Source organism: Eretmochelys imbricata, chromosome 1 (assembly GCF_965152235.1).
Source record: "Eretmochelys imbricata isolate rEreImb1 chromosome 1, rEreImb1.hap1, whole genome shotgun sequence".
In the NCBI taxonomy this organism is placed as follows: domain Eukaryota; kingdom Metazoa; phylum Chordata; order Testudines; family Cheloniidae; genus Eretmochelys; species Eretmochelys imbricata.
In genome coordinates, this window is record NC_135572.1 from 102,691,591 (window position 1) to 102,710,572 (window position 18,982).

Genomic DNA, 18,982 nt, shown 5'->3' on the forward strand with positions numbered 1-18,982 from the left:
TGCCCATTGGTAGGCCCATTTCTGCTCTGTTTTTTTTCTTAGGCACGTGTATATGTGGTGAATGCACATGCCATGACGTGGACCCAACTGGTGACTGGGGAGATATTCATGGAGATACCTGTGAGTGCGATGAAAGAAACTGCAAGGCAGTGTATGACAGATATTCTGATGACTTCTGTTCAGGTAAGGGGCATATGTAAATGTAAACAAGATGTCTGAATTTAATTTTGGAAGAAGGAATGTCCAGTTGGCTTGCTCTTACTCCTCATTCTGTTTCTTTAGTGTAATTTTTGCTCAGCTGACACTAGGGCTCAGACTCTAATTATTTTATCGGAAGTAGGTAATTTTTTTTTAAATAAAAAACCATGCTATTTTGTGAAACATTTAAATGAAATGAAAAATCTTTCATCTTTATTTTTTCCACAAAACATACTGTTTGACCAGTTTTTCTAAATATGAACTAAGGAGCCCAACTGTAAGCACCCATTTGCATTATGCTAAGTACATCGTGTTCAACATAGCACAAACTGAACAATTTGAAGAATGACTGAAGCTGTTAATTTTGGATATACTCTACCACACAGATTGAAACTTGCAAATGAAGACAGAGGGGGGAAAATAAAGGAAAAACTAAAAGAATCCACATTTGTTATAAATGCAAGGTGGTTGGTAGAACATAAAAAAGTGGTATGGTAGTGACTATAGCATCAGTACAGGAAATATGTGTTCTTATTAAATGCTGTTGATTCTACCCCTGAACTGTACCTTGTTGCCCCTCAGAATATTGGATCCAAGATACTCAAGATGCCATTCAAGAATGCAGGGTATAACAAGAAGGTCTTTTCTATTTGCTAAGATAAGAAAATAAAATGGGAAAAGATGAGAGCATTTCTGCGGAGCAGTCATCTAGAACTTCAGCTGTATGGGTGCTCAGCACATTATTTTAATTGTTGTTGAGAAAGATTAACATCTAACACAATCCTAGTTCATTTCTGGAGGTTCAAAAATTCTTCCTCAGCTACCAACATCCTCATGGTATGTTGAGTGAAAAAGAACTGATGCCCCAGCTTCCCAGTGACACTTGGTGGAACACTGGGGAAGATGATGTCTCTTCATTTTTATCCAACTACCATAAATACAATGAAATTAGCACTAAGCATGAGAAGGACTTTGACTAAAACATTGCATGCGTTTTGTGCACCAAGGCACTCTACAGAAGCACACATCTTGCAAAAGCAACTGAATGCATCTTCAAAGGGACTTGACAGATTAAAGTCTGACACTAATATTGCAGGTTTCAGAGTAACAGCCGTGTTAGTCTGTATTCGCAAAAAGAAAAGGAGTACTTGTGGCACCTTAGAGACTAACCAGTTTATTTGAGCATGAGCTTTCGTGAGATTCATGTATCTGATGAAGTGAGCTGTAGCTCACGAAAGCTCATGCTCAAATAAACTGGTTAGTCTCTAAGGTGCCACAAGTACTCCTTTTCTTTTTACTAATATTGCAGTGTTCTCTGGAAATCTGACTTGACCTAATTAAGAAAAAAATTTGGAACCACACAAAATAATTTTTAAAAATAGCTTCTGAAAAGTTTATAGTCCCACCTCCCAGCATGATTGATCCCAAATCAAAAGATCATAGAAGGAGCCTAAAACAGTAAGAGGAGGCTGAAACTGAGATGATGAAATTAACCCTCAGGTCCTTTCTTCTCTACTAATGATAAATATGAAGATCCAGGTTTTTTAACCACAACTATGTTTGAAAAAGAATGTTGGGACTAGAACTGGTCAGGAAAGGAGAAAAAAAGATCTGTATTTCTGAAAATGTTTTATGACTTTTTTTCTTCCCACTTTTTCGGTTGAAATTTTGATCAGCTCTAAGTGTTTAACACATAAACAGAAAACAGGACAATTGAATTCAGGATATTGTCCATTTTTAAGACTTACTACTATCAGCATCAATTGAGTTTTATCACAGTGGGATTGATTTGATTGAACCTTTGTTATATTCCACTTGTAGAAAAAAGCAAATGATTTGTAAAAGTGTATCAGTAGCTAAGGTAAATACAAAAGAGGGTTATGCCTAACTAGATTACGGGTTTGCATTTGTGTTCTTATATTCAAGGCCTTGTTTACACAAATTGTGCAAACCCCTAGCTTAGACACAGTGCACCAATGTAAACTGACTTTCAGTAGTGTGACTTACCCCAGTTCAAACGGGGGTACTTTGCATCTGTGTAAGTCATTGCCAAAACCCATAATGTGGGAAAGCACTTAAAACATTCAAGCTGTAAATTCTGGACAATATATTTACTGTTTTATGTCTGCAGAAAAACAGCGCTTACAAAGTGAATCACAAAGCATATGTGCTATGTTTCATTTCAAAATGTTACTTTTTTAGGTTTTAACAAGTTTTTTTTCAGTGTTTTAGTACAAAATCTACTGGGGTTTATTTAGATTGGGGAAAATCCAGGCAAAATGTCAAACCTGATAGACAATAAAGGGAGCTGAGCTGGTTCAAAAGTTTCTCATGTTGTTCTGCTGCCTAATTGATAGAGGCAGGAAACCTTTCCTGTCCAGATTAGTGGACTGGAATCATAGAAACACTGTTGCAGATCAGAATTTTACTCTGACTGAATGAAATGCCAACAGTCATTTCAAAGACTTTATACCATTGGAATTGGGAGCCCTGCTGCTAAGGCTTAACATCACAGAAGGGTAGCTCCCTTCAGAGATTTCACATTGCCTGGGGGTGATTGGCAATTTACAGTACTTCAAGTTGCCAACTGGATGTCCTCTTTTAAAGAGTTTAATGCTGTTTGGTATCTAACTGCATGATCTTCACTTAGAGGTATTCACATTGTCAAGGGACTGTCCTCCTTTAAAGATAATCATGTTAACATCCTGATATAGAAAGCAAAAACCAACAACAAAATGAGCCTTCCCATAGGAAAACATCCATATTCACGTATAGACTACGTGCTGCTGTCTTGTTCGCGCATACACAGCTGTTTTATCAGGAGAGAGTCAATAAAGTGAATTAGCCTTTCAGAGATGCACATCTGGGTCACAGGGGCATATGGCCAATGCTCAGCCTGCCAGCAGGTGCACAAAAACAACAAGGGACCGAAGAGCGGCCTTTGGCATTTTTAAATGAAAAACAATTAACAAACATAAAGAAAAATCACCTCCTGTGCACCTGCAGAACAGCAGCTGGTCTGCTGGCCTTCCTGGAAGCTTAGGGAGCTCCGTGCCCCCCGCCTCCTCCAGTTTTCTGCATATGAACTAGTAAGTGCATAAATTTTAGACTTATAGTATTTGCAATTGTGAATATTTCAATGTAGTCAGACAGGATCTATAAAACATACGTGCTTATAGTTTGCAAGAAGAAAACCAGGATGGGACAGTGGACAAAAGAAGAGTGGGTTGGACTTAAAGCAGTGGGTGGTGACGGACTGAGGTTCTTGGGAGCAGAGCTGGCTAGGGAGCTGGTCTAATGAAACAAGCATTTATGCCCTCTTTCAAACTTTACTCTGCTGCTGAAGAAAGATTTTGCTGATTGTCACGGGGCTGCAGTGTGTAATGAGGGGGTTGCCCCCTTTTCAAATCATGACATCATATCAGACACAGGCCCACTGAGTCTCTTCTTCTTGCCAGAACATCAGGTCTCATGGCAAATAATCCTCTGTGCTGTACTACTTCTGGCTTCACTCCTGCGGGTGCGGGGGCAGCAGAACAGACAAACAGTCTGGAGCTCTTAGCCTCCTGGCTGGGGCTGACAATAAGAAGTCTGAGGCTTTGGTCCTTGGGGTGGGGCAGAGCAAACCAACAGTCTGTATCAGTGATCCCCAGCGGTAACACCTAGTGGCAAGTGCAGGATGGGGGTAAGGGAACCTGGGCCTATCCTACTCCTCTGGGTTCCGAGCCAGGGCCCTATGAAGCCAGTGATATCCTTATTGAGGATTCAAGTGTCAGCTCCCAGGTCACTTCCTACCTTTGAGTCTCCTGAGGGCTTGTCCTCCACGGGCAGCAGCTTGGTGTCTCTGTTGGCCTCCGTAGCTGGGGGCAGAGGTTCCCTGTACTACTATCATCTGCAGTCTGAGGAGCTGATGGTTCTTCAGCAGGAGACGGCTGCTCCCATCCATCCTCCTCTTCAGCCAGCCCCAACTGAACTGACCAATTGCTATTTATCTGTTCCTTTTATCGGCAGCATGTGCAGCAGAGGCGAGAGGGCGTGACTCTGATGCTCAAGCTTTCTTCACCCAATGCTTAGAATATTTTGTTCTGTCAGGCATCTGCCCCTTTAAGTGATTGATGGAAGAACCTAGAGATCAAGTTAGAACTTTCTCTGCTGGATGTGCAGAGGAGATTTAATTGGATCTTCAGTCTTGGTCCCTTCCCTCCAGACTTTCAGATAGCCCATGATGCTGACCAAAAATGAGTGGTTGATGTAGGCCAGGGCAAATTGTATTCAGCATTACATAATTTGCATGTCAGTTTTTTAAAGCAGAATATATCATAAAGTAGATCTACTTTTTGAAAATAATTATTTAAATATACTGTAGAAATGTGTGGTTTTGATAAGGGATGAAATGTTGAGTATGCCATGAACTTCATATTCTTTTTCTGTGTGACATGGTATATAATATTGCAATTGTCAATAAATTGGAAGTTCAGAGTAAGGGTCTTGCACTGCAGTGTGATTTACAATGTGTTTGTATGTGCATTGTGGGTCATGGTAGTGTTGAACTGAAAGTGAGTGCAGAACAGAAGGTGTGTGCTGGTAAGACAGAGTATTCTGACGGTAGTGAGATAAAGCATGGAGAGTGGTGTTGTGTTGAGTGTGAAAGTTGTCTTATGGTTGCCTTGTTGCTAAGGGTTTGCGTTGTTGTGAGAACATACATTTGAGTGTCTTTACCTCTTTGGTTAACAGTCTTGTGTATCAAGATTTATACTATAGATCAGATGCTACAGTATTTTCTAAGAAAGGAAAAATGATTCAATGGTCTAGAAACTATATAACACAAACAGCGTGGCATCCATTATTATTATCATACAGGAAATATTGATTTTTAGGTGCAATGACTTGATTACATTGAACCTCCTTCCATGGTAATTATTTAATAAAAACTGAGTTTTAGAAATTAGAGACTGTGCTTATTATCATTAGACTTTAATGTATCTATTGCCTTGATTGTGACTGACTTAGAAGACTTTAATTCTATTCATTGTAAAGGTCATGGACAGTGTAATTGTGGAAGATGTGATTGTAAAAAAGGATGGACTGGAAAGAAGTGTGAACATCCACGTTCTTGTCCATTGTCAGCTGCGGACAGCTCTAAGAAATGCCAAGGAAGCTCTAATTTACCTTGCTCCGGAAGAGGTAGGTGAAGTTTGTTAGGATCTTTGTCGTGCCCTCATAATCTACTTCTGATTAAAATTTTTCTATTCATATATTTCTTGTTTTAAAGAGCTTGAACTTTCCTCGTTGTGCATGAGTCATGTCTGCATGATTTATATGGTAGGGTGAAGGGAGAATAGGAGAAAGAGTACCTGTTTTTTCTGGCATCTGCTGCATTATACTATATTTCATTTACTTCAGTGTGTTCAGTTTTTGTAGAGGAGATTTCAAGATCCCTGCTATTAGTTCTTTGGTGAGGATATATTTGGAGTATGGGCCTATTCTTGCACCCTCTGCTTGGAGAAAACTCCCACTGAATGAAAGTGTCATGTCCTCAGCTTGTGTAAATTGGTATAACTCTATTGACTTTGATAGACATACTCAGATATGCACCAGCAGAGGATCTGTCCCAGGGACTGCAGGATTGAGCCCTATATAACAGTTGTTCTTGATAGCCATTTTCTAATTGCCTGCTCACTTTTCAGTTGCCTTTTCAAAAGCTTTGACTAAAACCATTATTTATTAACAGACTTCTATAAAATTAAGTATGGAGTTTCAGGTATGCAGTTGGGACAATATAAACATAAATAACATGCAAGAGGGAAAAATCATCTGAAAGAGAATGGATTCCATTCATTTTGACTTATCAGAATATGAAATACGATTCTGCTCTTGAGACTAGAATGGCAAATATGATATAGACTTTTTTTAGAATTGGTAATTGAAGTTGTTATGAAGTCTGCCCTCTATAGCATTTGCTGGAAAAGGACTAATGCTGTTTTTGAATTATTGCTCAAACCTTAAATGTCATTTAATTTATGATTGCTTCTTTCCCTAATACTGTCTGCAATAACCAGGGTCAAACAAAGGTCATAAGCTATTCACCCAAGTTAGCAGTGCCACATTGACATTTGCCTATGTTTTTCTTTCACAAATGTATAGCTGTTAATAACAGTTCTTGTGCACAACTAGTTATCTTCTGCAAGAACTAGGAATTATCAGCTGCTTTTTATCAGGCTAGGATGGCAGAATGTTGACCTTTTAGCAGAGAAATAGCTGTCACAAGAGGAAGTGCCTTTAGTCATGCTGGAAAAAAATGTTTTCATTTGGCTGGGTGAGGAGCAGGGCCGGGTCCAAGCACCAGCGTTCCAAGCAGGTGCTTGGGGCGGCAGTCAGAAAGGGGCGGCAGAGTTTCTGCAGTGGCGGCAATTCGGCGGCAGCTTCTCCATTCCACCGGCCGCTGTGGTAATTCGGCGGCAGCTTCTCTCTCCCCTGCCGTCTGTGGCGGCAATTTGGCGGTGACAGGTTTTTTCCACTGCTTGCGGTGGCAAAAACGGTAGAGCCGGCCCTGGTTAGGAGTTTTGAATATTACTAATATATTACACATGTGCAGTCAGTTAACAGAAGGAATGTCTATACTGCAATTAAAAACCCACAGCAGGCCCATGCCAGCTGACTTGAGGTCATAGGGCTGTTTAACTGTCGTGTAGACATTTGGGCTTGGGCTGAAGCTCAGGCTTTAGGACCCTATGTGATGGTAGGGTCCCAGAACTCGGGCCTATCGTGACCTCAGTTTCCAGTCTGTAAACTGGGGATAATAATACTCCCCTATCTCACAGGGGTGTTGTGAGCATAAAAATCCATTAATGATTGATTGTGAGGTGCTCAGATACTGCACTGAAGAGGGGCATATAAGCATATAGATAGAATAGAATAGCAAGAAAGAACTAGATGCTAGAAGGTGCACGGGAATATGGAGCCTGTAAGGAGGTTTTATGGATGTAACCGTGGGATTGCCCATATCATGTGGTAAACTATTCCTGAAATTTAAACGTTATTTTGCTAGAGGACCTGCTCAAACATCTTTAATGTAGCGGAGCTGCTTTCCCAACCCCTTATTGGTATCAGTATGTGATTTAAAGGACACGGTTTTCCTGGAATGTGATACCTTACAAACAATTTAGTTTTTGAGTAAATTTCTTCTTGAAACCGGGTTGAGTTTTAAGAATATTCAATTTTAATTTTTTGTTGATTTCTCAATCTGTCCCTTTTCAAACTGGATTTTTTTCTCTTGCTCCTGATATCATAGATATCCTGACTGGGATTTTCAATGGAATCAAAAAGAGTTAGGCACCCATTTCCCATTGAATTTCAATTGGACTGGGGCACCTAAATCCCTTAGGCACCTTTAAAAATCCTTGCCTTTGTTCATGGTGTCTGTACATTACTATTTTGGTCACTTTCTTGTAATGTTTCTCTCTTAGCTCGGATACAAGGAGAAAAAGAACAAATGTGCACTGCAGTATGTAGGAAATTATGCATACAATATTATAATTCAATGAGAATTTTGTTTAGTAAAACAGTTTATCTCTGGGTTAGAAGAGGGGGCTGGGATTCAGGAGATGTAGCTGTGTGTCCTTGGAGAACCCACTCTCTGTGCCCCCGTTTCTCTGTTCGTCAGTGGGGATCATGATACTAAGCCACTTGTTATAAAACACTTCAATATTTTTGGTAAGAGGTGCTAAATGAGGACAAAATATTATGGTTATTCTTAATACCACTTGTACTACACAGATAATTTACTCCTTAGCCATAACATGTAGAAAACAGGAAGCAGAAAATTGTAATTCATACCCCTTTCATCTTTTATATCAAATACTGATGTGCACTGAGAGTTTCAGGTGGAGAATGTTTAAACATGAGACATTTTGTCATGATGTTGGATTCCTAAGATTGTTCAACTCCTTTCTAAGTGGTAGTCTCATGATAAATATGAAATGTAAGTTAGAAATGTTTTATAATTCTTCACTTCAGTAATTGCCAAAGTAAACTCAGTTACTGGCTGAGGAGGCATTGAAGAAACATTCCATAAAAGCTTTGGCTGGCCACCTTGAGGTTTTAGCTTATTTTGCAAAACTTTCTGATTTGAAAATAAAAATCATAAATCTTCCAGAAATTCAACTTTGAATTTTTAAAATCTTGTGTAAAGGACACACAAAGTATGGGCCAGCCCAAGAAAAAAAAGAAAGAAAGGGAAGGGAAGGAAATAAGCCTCACATAACCCCATATAAAGAGAAAGTACATTGGCTTTACATTACTTTGTCCGAGACTAATATTCTGCAGGTGTTTAAAAAAATATGTGTATTGTGTATCATCTGTATCATATCATTTTATTTATAGTAGCTGGAAAAAATGGGCAAAAATCATCCCTTCCACAAGAATTACCTATGTAAGGGAATATAAATGTTCCTTAGTGGGAGTGAGGCCACAGTCTCTTTTCATTGAGGGAAGATGCTTGTTTTCTCTTCTCGGTTTCCCCTCCTATAAAATTGGGATATTATATCTCACAGGGATTAAACCAATAACGTTTGTTGAAGTGTTTTGCAATCTTTGAATGAAAAGCAAATTCAAAGTCTTATGTTTTATTTATTATAGACAATTGTGATATGACTATGCCTATTACGACATGCTTTGGACCAGAGTTGTAGCCTAGGGGTGATTATCTGGGCTGCCATGTAGCTGCCCTGAATGTGATTCCTGTTGGTTGTCTCTCAGCTGCCAGTTTTTCAGTTAAGTGAGAAGGCTCCTCAGCTGGGGAAGGATGATTATCTGTTTGTCTTGGGAACAGCCCACACTGCTACAGCTTATATTGCAACACTCATTCATTTCAGGGAGATTTTTCCCTGGGAAATGGTAACTTGCAATGAGGGGTGGTGATCTTGGGCTCATGTGGATTTATTTGTAATCAATTAAACATAGACCATAAAACTCATCCAAGATTACTTTTATAACTCATTGCTAGTTGGATGATTCAGTGGGCCTATATATTTAGTATGTATATTAAAAAAACATGTTTACATACAGTGTAGGCGGCTTTATCAAAGGAGCTTTGATTTTGTTTTTTTAAATTCCAACAGGTCTAAGTTTTGGGCTAAGCGCGCACACACAAAAACACACACACACACACACACACACAACTTAGTTATAGCAAACTGCCATTTTTATTATTCAAACATAGTGCAAGTTATTTTCTTGAGTGAGCAGTAATAGAGAGGGCATCAACTGTACAAGATAAGAGAACTCAGCAGCGCTGAGGCATCTCATATGCCTGACACATTCAGAATTTTCAGAATTTAAGCTTTTATTTAATTATAAGGATTCCTATCATCACAATAAGAGAATGAAAGAAAGAGAAAAAGAAGCACAATAAAAGAAAAAATTTTAAACATCTGGAGTAAATAAATCAGGATCTTCCTCTTTTTCCCTAAAGACACCAAGGAAGGAAAAAGGAGTTAAGAAGGAAAATTAATAAACCACAGTTTGATAATTAGACTCAGTAACACTGATGTACAATTAGATTGTAACATTTCAGTCTGCCCTGCTCTGTCCCAGGAGCAGACCAGGGAAAGAACTATGACTCTGAGTCACAGCTCCCTTCCAGGCTTCCCACTAACTCTAGGGGGAAGCAAACTGCTACTGGAGAACTGGCTGGCATGTTGGGAGAGCAGATCAAAGACCACAATTATTCCTCACCCGTGTCAGTCCACTTCTTGCCTACTTCTGTAGATATGTGGGGGAGCAGCAACTCCATGATTCTCTCCCATCTGTGCTCTGACCTTTGATACAGATAACTTTTACTAAGGAGTAAAGGGACATTTCACACCCTCTACATCCTTGCATGCTACTGTAAGGGCAGGTCAAAATTTTGCCCTGGTAATTAGATATCCTCTCAGTTACATCAACCTGATTGTTTTCAACTCCAATAGTTCCTCTCAGATATAAAAGAAGAAAAAAAGCAAATGATAGTATTGGAATTTAGACTCACTAGCACTAACTTCTAAAACTCAGGTTTCAGAGTAGCAGCCGTGTTAGTCTGTATTCACAAAAAGGAAAGGAGTACTTGTGGCACCTTAGAGACTAACCAATTTATTTGAGCATAAGCTTTCGTGAGCTACAGCTCACTTCATCGGATGCATAATTAAAGTGGAAAATGCAGTGAGGATGTTTTTATACACACAGACCATGAAAAAATGGGTGTTTATTACATCCTCACTGCATTTTCCACTTTAATTATGCAACCGATGAAGTGAGCTGTAGCTCACGAAAGCTTATGCTCAAATAAATTGGTTAGTCTCCAAGGTGCCACAAGTACTCCTTTTCTTTTTTCTAAAACTCAGTCTCTCAAATACCTCCCTTGCAGAGTTATGTCACAGAGGATTTAGTCTCTAGCTGGCCTTATTCACACAGACTCAGTAACACCTCTAATGTTTTATTCACAGTAGCATTTTTTTATTTTTGGCAAAGTTTCTCAGTGCCAGGGTAATGCTTTTCATAATAAGAGATTGCACTTTTAAAGAACATTATTGTACAAGGCAATCAGTGTCTGAGTTAAAGGAGAACACACTAAAAAATGAAACTCCACGTCGTAAGGAATGTCAGCACTAAAGGAGGCAGCTTATCCCTATCAGCTTTCTAGAACAAGACTAATGACTTTCATAACTTTATATTGGGGAGCACTCTGAGCTTCTCTCTAAGGTTAAAAACAAGTGTCAAAAATAATTTTAAAAACCTCACAGAAGAGAACTGAAAGCAATAAGGGAATTAGCTTATTTCTGAGGAAAGCAGAGGAGAGCTTCTTTATAATCTGTTTTCTCTAGTCAGTCATCGTGCATGAGGGCAACCATCCTGGTAGTCACCCAAAGACAAACACCTAAGCTTCCTCTTGATATTATCTTTTACCATTTTAATCCCTGTTCTGTAATTATGTTTATTTACTTTAAATGCGTGGTGAAAGAGGCTGTTTGTCTTTATAATTGCAAAAGTCTCCCTCTTGCCTTAATACTGAATTGGATGCCTGAAAAATTAGTTTTCTTATCCAGGAGTACAAAATAAAATAAAAAATAATTATACCAGTTACATTTTCAAAACCCATTTTCAAAAGTTGAAAATCAATGGAGATCAGGCACTCAGGTCACCTAGGAGCTCTTGGAAATTTTACCTGTGGATATTGTATAGAAAACAGTACAAATGCATTTTAATCTCTTATTTAAAAATTATCAGTTGACTGATTCAGTGGAAGAACAACAGTGCTCAGTGCAATATTAAAGATTACTCACAGTGAATTGAGGCAATGAATCAATCACAAGTGTAGCACTCAGCTTCCATAATGCATGGCATTAGCAGAATACAAACCCGCATATTCTGAAATCAAAGTTTAGGGTTAATGGTCAGTGAGTCGTATAGTTTAAAGCTATGATGATATACTGTAGCAACTTTCCAGGGTAGGAACAACACCTACCACAATGAAGATCTGATCCTGATTGGGGCTTCTCAGTAGTAACATTGCATAAATATTAAATGCTAGTACCGCAAATAACAATAACAGTCTTTCACAACTCTGACACATGTATCACCAAAGGTTCAATTCATTTAAAATGTTCTGCAACTTCCAATGAGTTTTACAGGGCATATCATTTTCTGAATCATCTCCATACACAAAATGATATGAACAGATTTATACTACACTGGAAGCAGATGCAGTTATGGAATTGACTCTTTTGAGCTTTGAATAGGTGATCCGCATTGATGCTTGCAAGTATTGTTGCAAATGAGGCAAAGTGATTGCCACATGAAAATATAGGCTACATCCTCAGTTGGTGAAAGTCGAGAGTTGTAACACCATTGCAATCAGTGGAATTATGCTGATTTACACCAGTTGAGGATCTGGCTCAATGTATTTACAATTTTTTCCACAATTTTATCCATGCCGACAGTGATACAGAAATAGAAACTTATCACAGTATCACAGTAACGTAGTCAATTTAATATATTCAGCTTGATGGGATACAAATGTTTTTATAACATCATAACATATTTAACATTAAAAAACAAATTTATACATTTGGTGAAATTGTGGAGCTCTGCATAATATAGTTAATTTGTGGGCATTTCTATGGCACTCATTCTTGTAGTGACTGAACATGAATTAAATCTGACCATGCCTCTGTGAGGTAGGAAAGTACCATTATCTGGATTTTACAGACAGGAATAGAAAGAATAAATATCTTGCAAAAGTTCACAAAGAATAACTGTGGTAAGACCAGCGAGTTGAACCTCAATCACTTTGAACTCCCGTTCTGTGCCTGAACCATGGGATTTATTCTATTCTAAACCTACTTCTGCATTCAGATCCTTATTAAAGAATAAATAAAGGTAATGTTTGTACTTTTGCCCTCTTTGCTTGGGTATTACCAGATAAAACAAACAAAAATCCCAGACTAATAAAGTCTCAGGCTGTCAGTCCCGCAAGGTGGGGCTCGGGCTGTCAGCCCCAGGCAGAAGGGCTTGGGCGAAAAGCGACACCAAGCAGCGTGGGCCAGCCCTGTGTGCGGCTGGCCCAAGATGACTGGTGTTGCTGATTACCCGGTGTCCCATTTTCAGTTTAGGTGAAATATGGTCACCCTAATATTACTGTGACATTCTATACCTTTGGGGAGCATCCTGGAACTCCCATATTCCTCATTTTTATATAATCATGATCTTGCATATAAAGCATGCCTTGTAAGATATTGGAGAAAGGTTCTGATCTGCTGAAAGTCATTTCTCTATCCATATATGTGTATCATTAACGCATATGAAGTTATGAGAATTGTGTTGTATAGTGGTCACGAAAACATGCTGTAAGTTGGGGAATGAGACAGATATTAGCTCCCCAGAGGCAACAGCAAGGAAAGTAGCCAACACCCGGATGGGGTGTTAAACAACCCATCAACAGCCATTGTCCAGCAAGGGAGCAACAATTCAATGACTCACGGGCACGAGGTCACACCAGCGGAATTGCTCAACCTTGCCTGGAGACTCAGCAATGCCCCCAGACATGCCTGGACTTGTGCTCCCCAAGCACATGGGACTGAGGTTATAAAACAGTCACAGTGGCCACATGCAGGTGCCTTTCTCCTTCACCCACCTATGCTGCAAGAAACAAAGACACTGACAAGAAGACTGAAGACTCCAACAGACGATACTGGCCCAGATTTAAGGGACAAATCTGTATATTAAGGACTGCAATATCCAGTGGGGGTGAGAAAAACTGCTTAATCTAGATGTTGCCCAGTCTAATAGGGTTGAGAGTTTAGACTGCGTGTTTATATTTTATTTCTTTTGGTAACTAACTCTGACTTTTTGCCTATAACTTAATATCCCTTAAAATCTATTTTTATAGTCAATAAATTTGTTTAACTGTTTATCTTTACCAGTGAGTTTGCATGAAGTGTCTGGCAAATCCGCTCAGGTTTTGCAAAGGCTGGTGTATTTCCACTTTCCATTGATGACGTGGTGAACCAATTAATAAATGTGCACTACTCATCTTGAGCAGTGCAAGACGGTATATTCCTGAGGTACAGTGCTAGGAGTTGGGGGGATTTGGCTCTGATGCCTTTCTCTGTGTGATTCATGAGTGGCTCTGGGAGCATTCATTCAATCTTGCTGGCTGTGGGGCTCCACACGCTGTTGTGCTGAGTGATAACAGCACCTGGAGGGGTTTGCTGCTGGGCAATAGCAAGGCATTGTGAAAGACAGCCCAGGCTGGAGAGAGTTAAGGGAGCACAGCGGACCCACAGTCCCAGGCTGCATCCCAGGGATCCCGTCACAATTACTTCACCTAACTTGTCCCTCTAATAACTTGGGACTGACATGCTTACAGCTACACTCTTCTTTCAACAGCTGGCTTCTGAACACAGTCTATTCTGATAAACTATTCTTAACTCATATCAGGCAGTTAAAATCAGTGGGAGACTCCACAATTGTTGTTTCCTAAATGTTGATTGTTCCATAATTACCAGTAGGTCTTGTGCCATGATTGGCTTTCTCATTTGCGCACACTGCTCAACAGTTAGCTGAACCATGGCGTCCTGTCAAAACCAGGCAGAGAGCTGCAGAGCACAATACAAAACATATGACAAAAACCAATATGTATTGTATTTGACACAGCTTTGATGTAAAAGAAAGTGTCAACACTTATTTGACATATGGCACAGATGTACAGTCTAAGTTTGGCATGGTACTGTGCACTTGTACACTATGGGTAACATTTTCAAAAGTGCCTAAACCCAATTTGACTTAGGGGCTTTTGAAAAATCAGTACTGTATTAATACAGTATAATAGCCCACAGTCTTATGCTGGCATTATAGCCTCTGTAATCTGTGCTGTTTACATTTGAAAGAACATAGTTGGTACTCAAAAACTCAAGGCAAAGATTCGCATAAGTGGATGCTGCAAGTGCTATACTTGGAAGCAGACTTGCAATTTTGGAACATTTCCCTGTAGTGACTTGTTATAAATATCATAATTGCCATTACCTAATCAAAGAGTGGACTGACACTAATTTCTGTTAGACTGCCTTCTGAATCCTTGACTAGTCTGTCTCTTCCATTTGATTTGATAGTGAGCTGAATATAGCTGTGGAATACTTCAACATCTTTGATGGATGGCGGGTGCTTGTAGTCTAGAAGAGGAGTATATTGTTGAGAATGCTTAATTAAAAACTGTATTTCATTGCAAGCCTCCCACAAGCTAAAAACATTGTTACACCAATGTTTTTAGCTCGTGGGAGGCTTGCAATGGAGTTTCTTTCCTTTCGCACAGAATGTGCTATAATGATTTAGGAGTACTTATGGCACCTTAGAGACTAACAAATGTATTTGAGCATAAGCTTTCAGCTTTCAGCATAGGCTGAAATTGTGGAAAAGCAGCACCACTTGCCCCATAACCTCAGCCATGCAGAACACAATGCCATCCACAGCCTCAGGAACAACTCTGACATCATAATCAAAAAGGCTGAGAAAGGACACTTATGCTGTCGTCATCATGAATAGGTCAGAATATGAATGAGAGGCTGCTAGGCAGCTCTCTAACACTACATTCTACAGGCCATTACCCTCTGATCCCACTGAGGGTTACCAAAACAAACTACACCATCTGCTCAAGAAACTCCCTGAAAAAGCACAAGAACAAATCCGCACAGTCACACCCCTAGAATCCCGAGAAGGGGTATTCTATCTGCTACCCAAGATCCATAAACCTGGAAGTCCTGGACGCCTCATCATCTCAGGCATTGGCACCCTGACAGCAGGATTGTTTGGCTATGTAGACTCCCTCCTCAGGCCCTACGCTACCAGCACTCCCAGCTGTCTTCGAGACACCACTGACTTCCTGAGGAAACTACAATCAATCCGGTGATCTTCCAGAAAACACCATCCTAGCCACTATGGATGTAGAAGCCCTCTACACCAACATTGCACACACAGATGGACTACAAGCTGTCAGGAACAGTATCCCCTATAATGTCACGGCAAACCTGGTGACTGAACTTTGTGACTTTGTCCTCACCCACAACTATTTCACATTTGGGGACAATGTATACCTTCAAGTCAGCGGCACTGCTATGGGTACCCGCATAGCCCCACAGTATGCCAACATTTTTATGGCGGACTTAGAACAACGTTTACTCAGCTCTTGTCCCCTAATGCCCCTACTCTAATTGCGCTGCATTGATGACATCTTCATCATCTGGACCCATGGAAAAGAAGCTCTTGAGGAATTCCACCATGATTTCAACAATTTCCATTCCACCATCAACCTCAGCCTGGACCAGTCCACACAAGAGATCCACTTCCTGGACACTACAGTGCTAATAAACGATGGTCACATAAACACCACCCTATATCAGAAACCTACTGACCGCTATACTTACCTACATGCCTCCAGCTTTCATCCAGACCATACCACACGATCCATTGTCTACAGCCAAGCTCTACAATACAACCCCTCAGACAGAGACAAACACCTACAAGAAGTCTATCTAGCATTCTTACAACTACAATACCCACCTGCTGAAGTGAAGAAACAGATTGACAGAGCCAGAAGAGTACCCAGAAGTCACCTACTACAGGACAGGCCCAACAAAGAAAGTAACAGAATGCCACTAGCCGTCACCTTCATCCCCAACTAAAACCTCTCCGGCGCATCATCAAGGATCTACAACCTGTCCTGAAGGACGATCCCTCACTCTCACAGATCTTGGGAGACAGGCCAGTCCTCGCTTACAGACAGCCCCCCAACCTGAAGCAAATACTCACCAGCAACCACACACCATACAACAAAAACACTAATCCAGGAACCTATCCTTGCAACAAAGCCTGTTGCCAATTCTGTCCACATATCTATTCAAGGGACGTCATCACAGGACCTAATCACATCAGCCACACTATCAGAGGCTCATTCACTTGCACATCTACCAATGTGATATATGCCATCATGTGCCAGCAATGCCCCTCTGTCATGTACATTGGCCAAACCAGACAGTCTCTATGCAAAAGAATAAATGGACACAAATCAGACATCAAGAATTATAACATTCAAAAACCAGTCAGAGAACACCTCAACCTCCCAGGACACCCAATTACAGACCTAAAAGTCGCAATTATTCAACAAAAAAACCTTCAAAAACAGACTCCAATGAGAAACTGCAGAACTGGAATTAATTTGCAAACTGGATACCATTAAATTAGGCTTGAATAAAGACTGGGAGTGGATGAGTCATTACACAAACTAAAAACTATTTCCCCATGCTAATTTCCCCCCTACTGTTACTCACATTTTCTTGTCAATTGTTTCAAATCGGCCATCCTGATTATCACTACAAAAGTTTTTTTTCTCCTGCTGATAATAGGCCACCTTAATCGATTAGTCTCATTAGAGTTGGTATGGCAACCCTCATTTTTTCCATGTTCTCTGTATATATATATATATATATCTTCCTACTGTATTTTCCATTGCATGCATCCGATGAAGTGGGCTTTAGCCCACAAAAGCTTATGCTCAAATAAATTTGTTAGGCTCTAAGGTGCCACAAGTCCTCCTCGTACTTTTTGCTGATACAGACTTACACAGCTACCACTCTGAAAGCTATACTGATTTGTGAATGAGACTCTTACAAGTAGGACACTAACATGAGTACTTCCTGTTGGAGAAGATCTCCCTAAGCTTAATTTAAAAAATAATAGTGCATTAAGTTTATATAAATGCTTGATCCTGCTTCGGCTCACTTAAGAAGCTCTACCTGGCTTGACGTCAGGATTTATAAACATCCTGAATAGTTTCAAAGATACAAGAGTGAAATAACCCTAAGACTGAAATATCCCTTAGGATAACAGGAAAAATTGCTCAAAGGTAGGTTTATGTGTAACCTTTGTGCCATTCCAGGTATTCAAATTAAAAGAGGCTTTACAGTAGTTTTAAGTGCTGTCCATCTGGTGGGTGGCTCACCTGATGAAGAAATGCCTGAGGTATTTTTGGTTGGCTCACACAGTACAAGGCATTCCAAAAGGAATGAAAAGCAAAAGGCAAAAAAACAAACAAAAAAAGAGCGAGTGAGTGTGTGCACAAACACATTGGCTAAATTCCAATTAATTACTGCAGCTTATGGAAAATAATAAATGTATTCAACATGATATAAAACTGTTTGGTTCTATTTTACATCTAAACAGGGGAAATAAAGGACCATTTTTTCAAAATTTGTTTCCACATGCACTTGTCTATTTTGTGGAATCAATTTGGTTAACAATTATATGAGGAAACTTGCATGTGCAAAAGCAAAGTTGGCAATTGGATGTGCACAGCTTAGTATTTTTAAGTGTAAGTATGATTTTGTACATGAAATTACCAGCACTGGAAAAATGAAGTCAGATCAGTCTGTTAAATCTACGTGCAAGGCCGTGCATATCTATGCAGTTGTCATCAAAAGGGGATGTAATGGATATACTACATATTATAACATTTTACCACATTATGAATAAAATGAATAGAGAATATTTGTGACCTGGAATGCCTGCTGGTGTTGTCCAAATATAAGTCCTTGTACTGAAGATCTTCTTACTTTATAGAACTAACCATCAGGTTTTCTAGAGCTATATTGGCCATATCCTGCCCTGTAGTGTGTTGATGTGGCATTAAGAGAAGAAGTTATAGGAAGAACCTCTTCACTCCTTCCTCTTGTACAGCAGCAAGCAGGATACCTAACTTGCCCTGAAGGGGAGAGGTGTGGCCACACCAATCTCAGTGTCCCCTAGCCAGTTAGCACATATGCTGTGGCCTTTTCAGTGGAGCAGCCATGGGTGAATCACACCATGCATCCCTCCAGCATTCTAGGCTAGCAAGATTCTAGATGCAGCAGACACGCAGGGTAGTGACTCTTCTCTCATTCATAGCACTACCCAGAGCAGGATTTTACTCTATATCTTCATCTTCCTCCTGCTTAATCATTGCTTTGAAAAGGCATACTAATTTTCCTGCTTTCACTACCCCCAAACCATTTCTTATAATAACTTAATAGTTTCTTCTTAAGAGAGTCTGAGGTTTACCACTTCAACAAATTCTACATCTAGCTAACAAGCCAGAGAATTCCATCATGTAAATGCAAAAAGAAAAGGAGTACTAGTGGCACCTTAGAGACTAACAAATTTATTTGAGCATAAGCTTTCATGAGCTACAGCTCCGGTGAAGCGCGCTGTAGCTCACGAAAGC

The 18,982-nt window shown here is 39.9% G+C and overlaps 1 protein-coding gene across 1 annotated transcript in view; it reads left to right on the forward strand.

Moving 5' to 3' along the window:
- ITGBL1 (integrin subunit beta like 1) overlaps positions 1-18,982 on the forward strand; it is a 247,669-nt gene that overhangs the window by 138,460 nt on the left and 90,227 nt on the right. The window contains exons 6-7 of the mRNA XM_077807054.1: positions 43-183; positions 5,236-5,382. Of these exons, the coding sequence (XP_077663180.1) occupies positions 43-183; positions 5,236-5,382 (288 nt within the window). The remainder of the gene's footprint in view (positions 1-42; positions 184-5,235; positions 5,383-18,982) is intronic.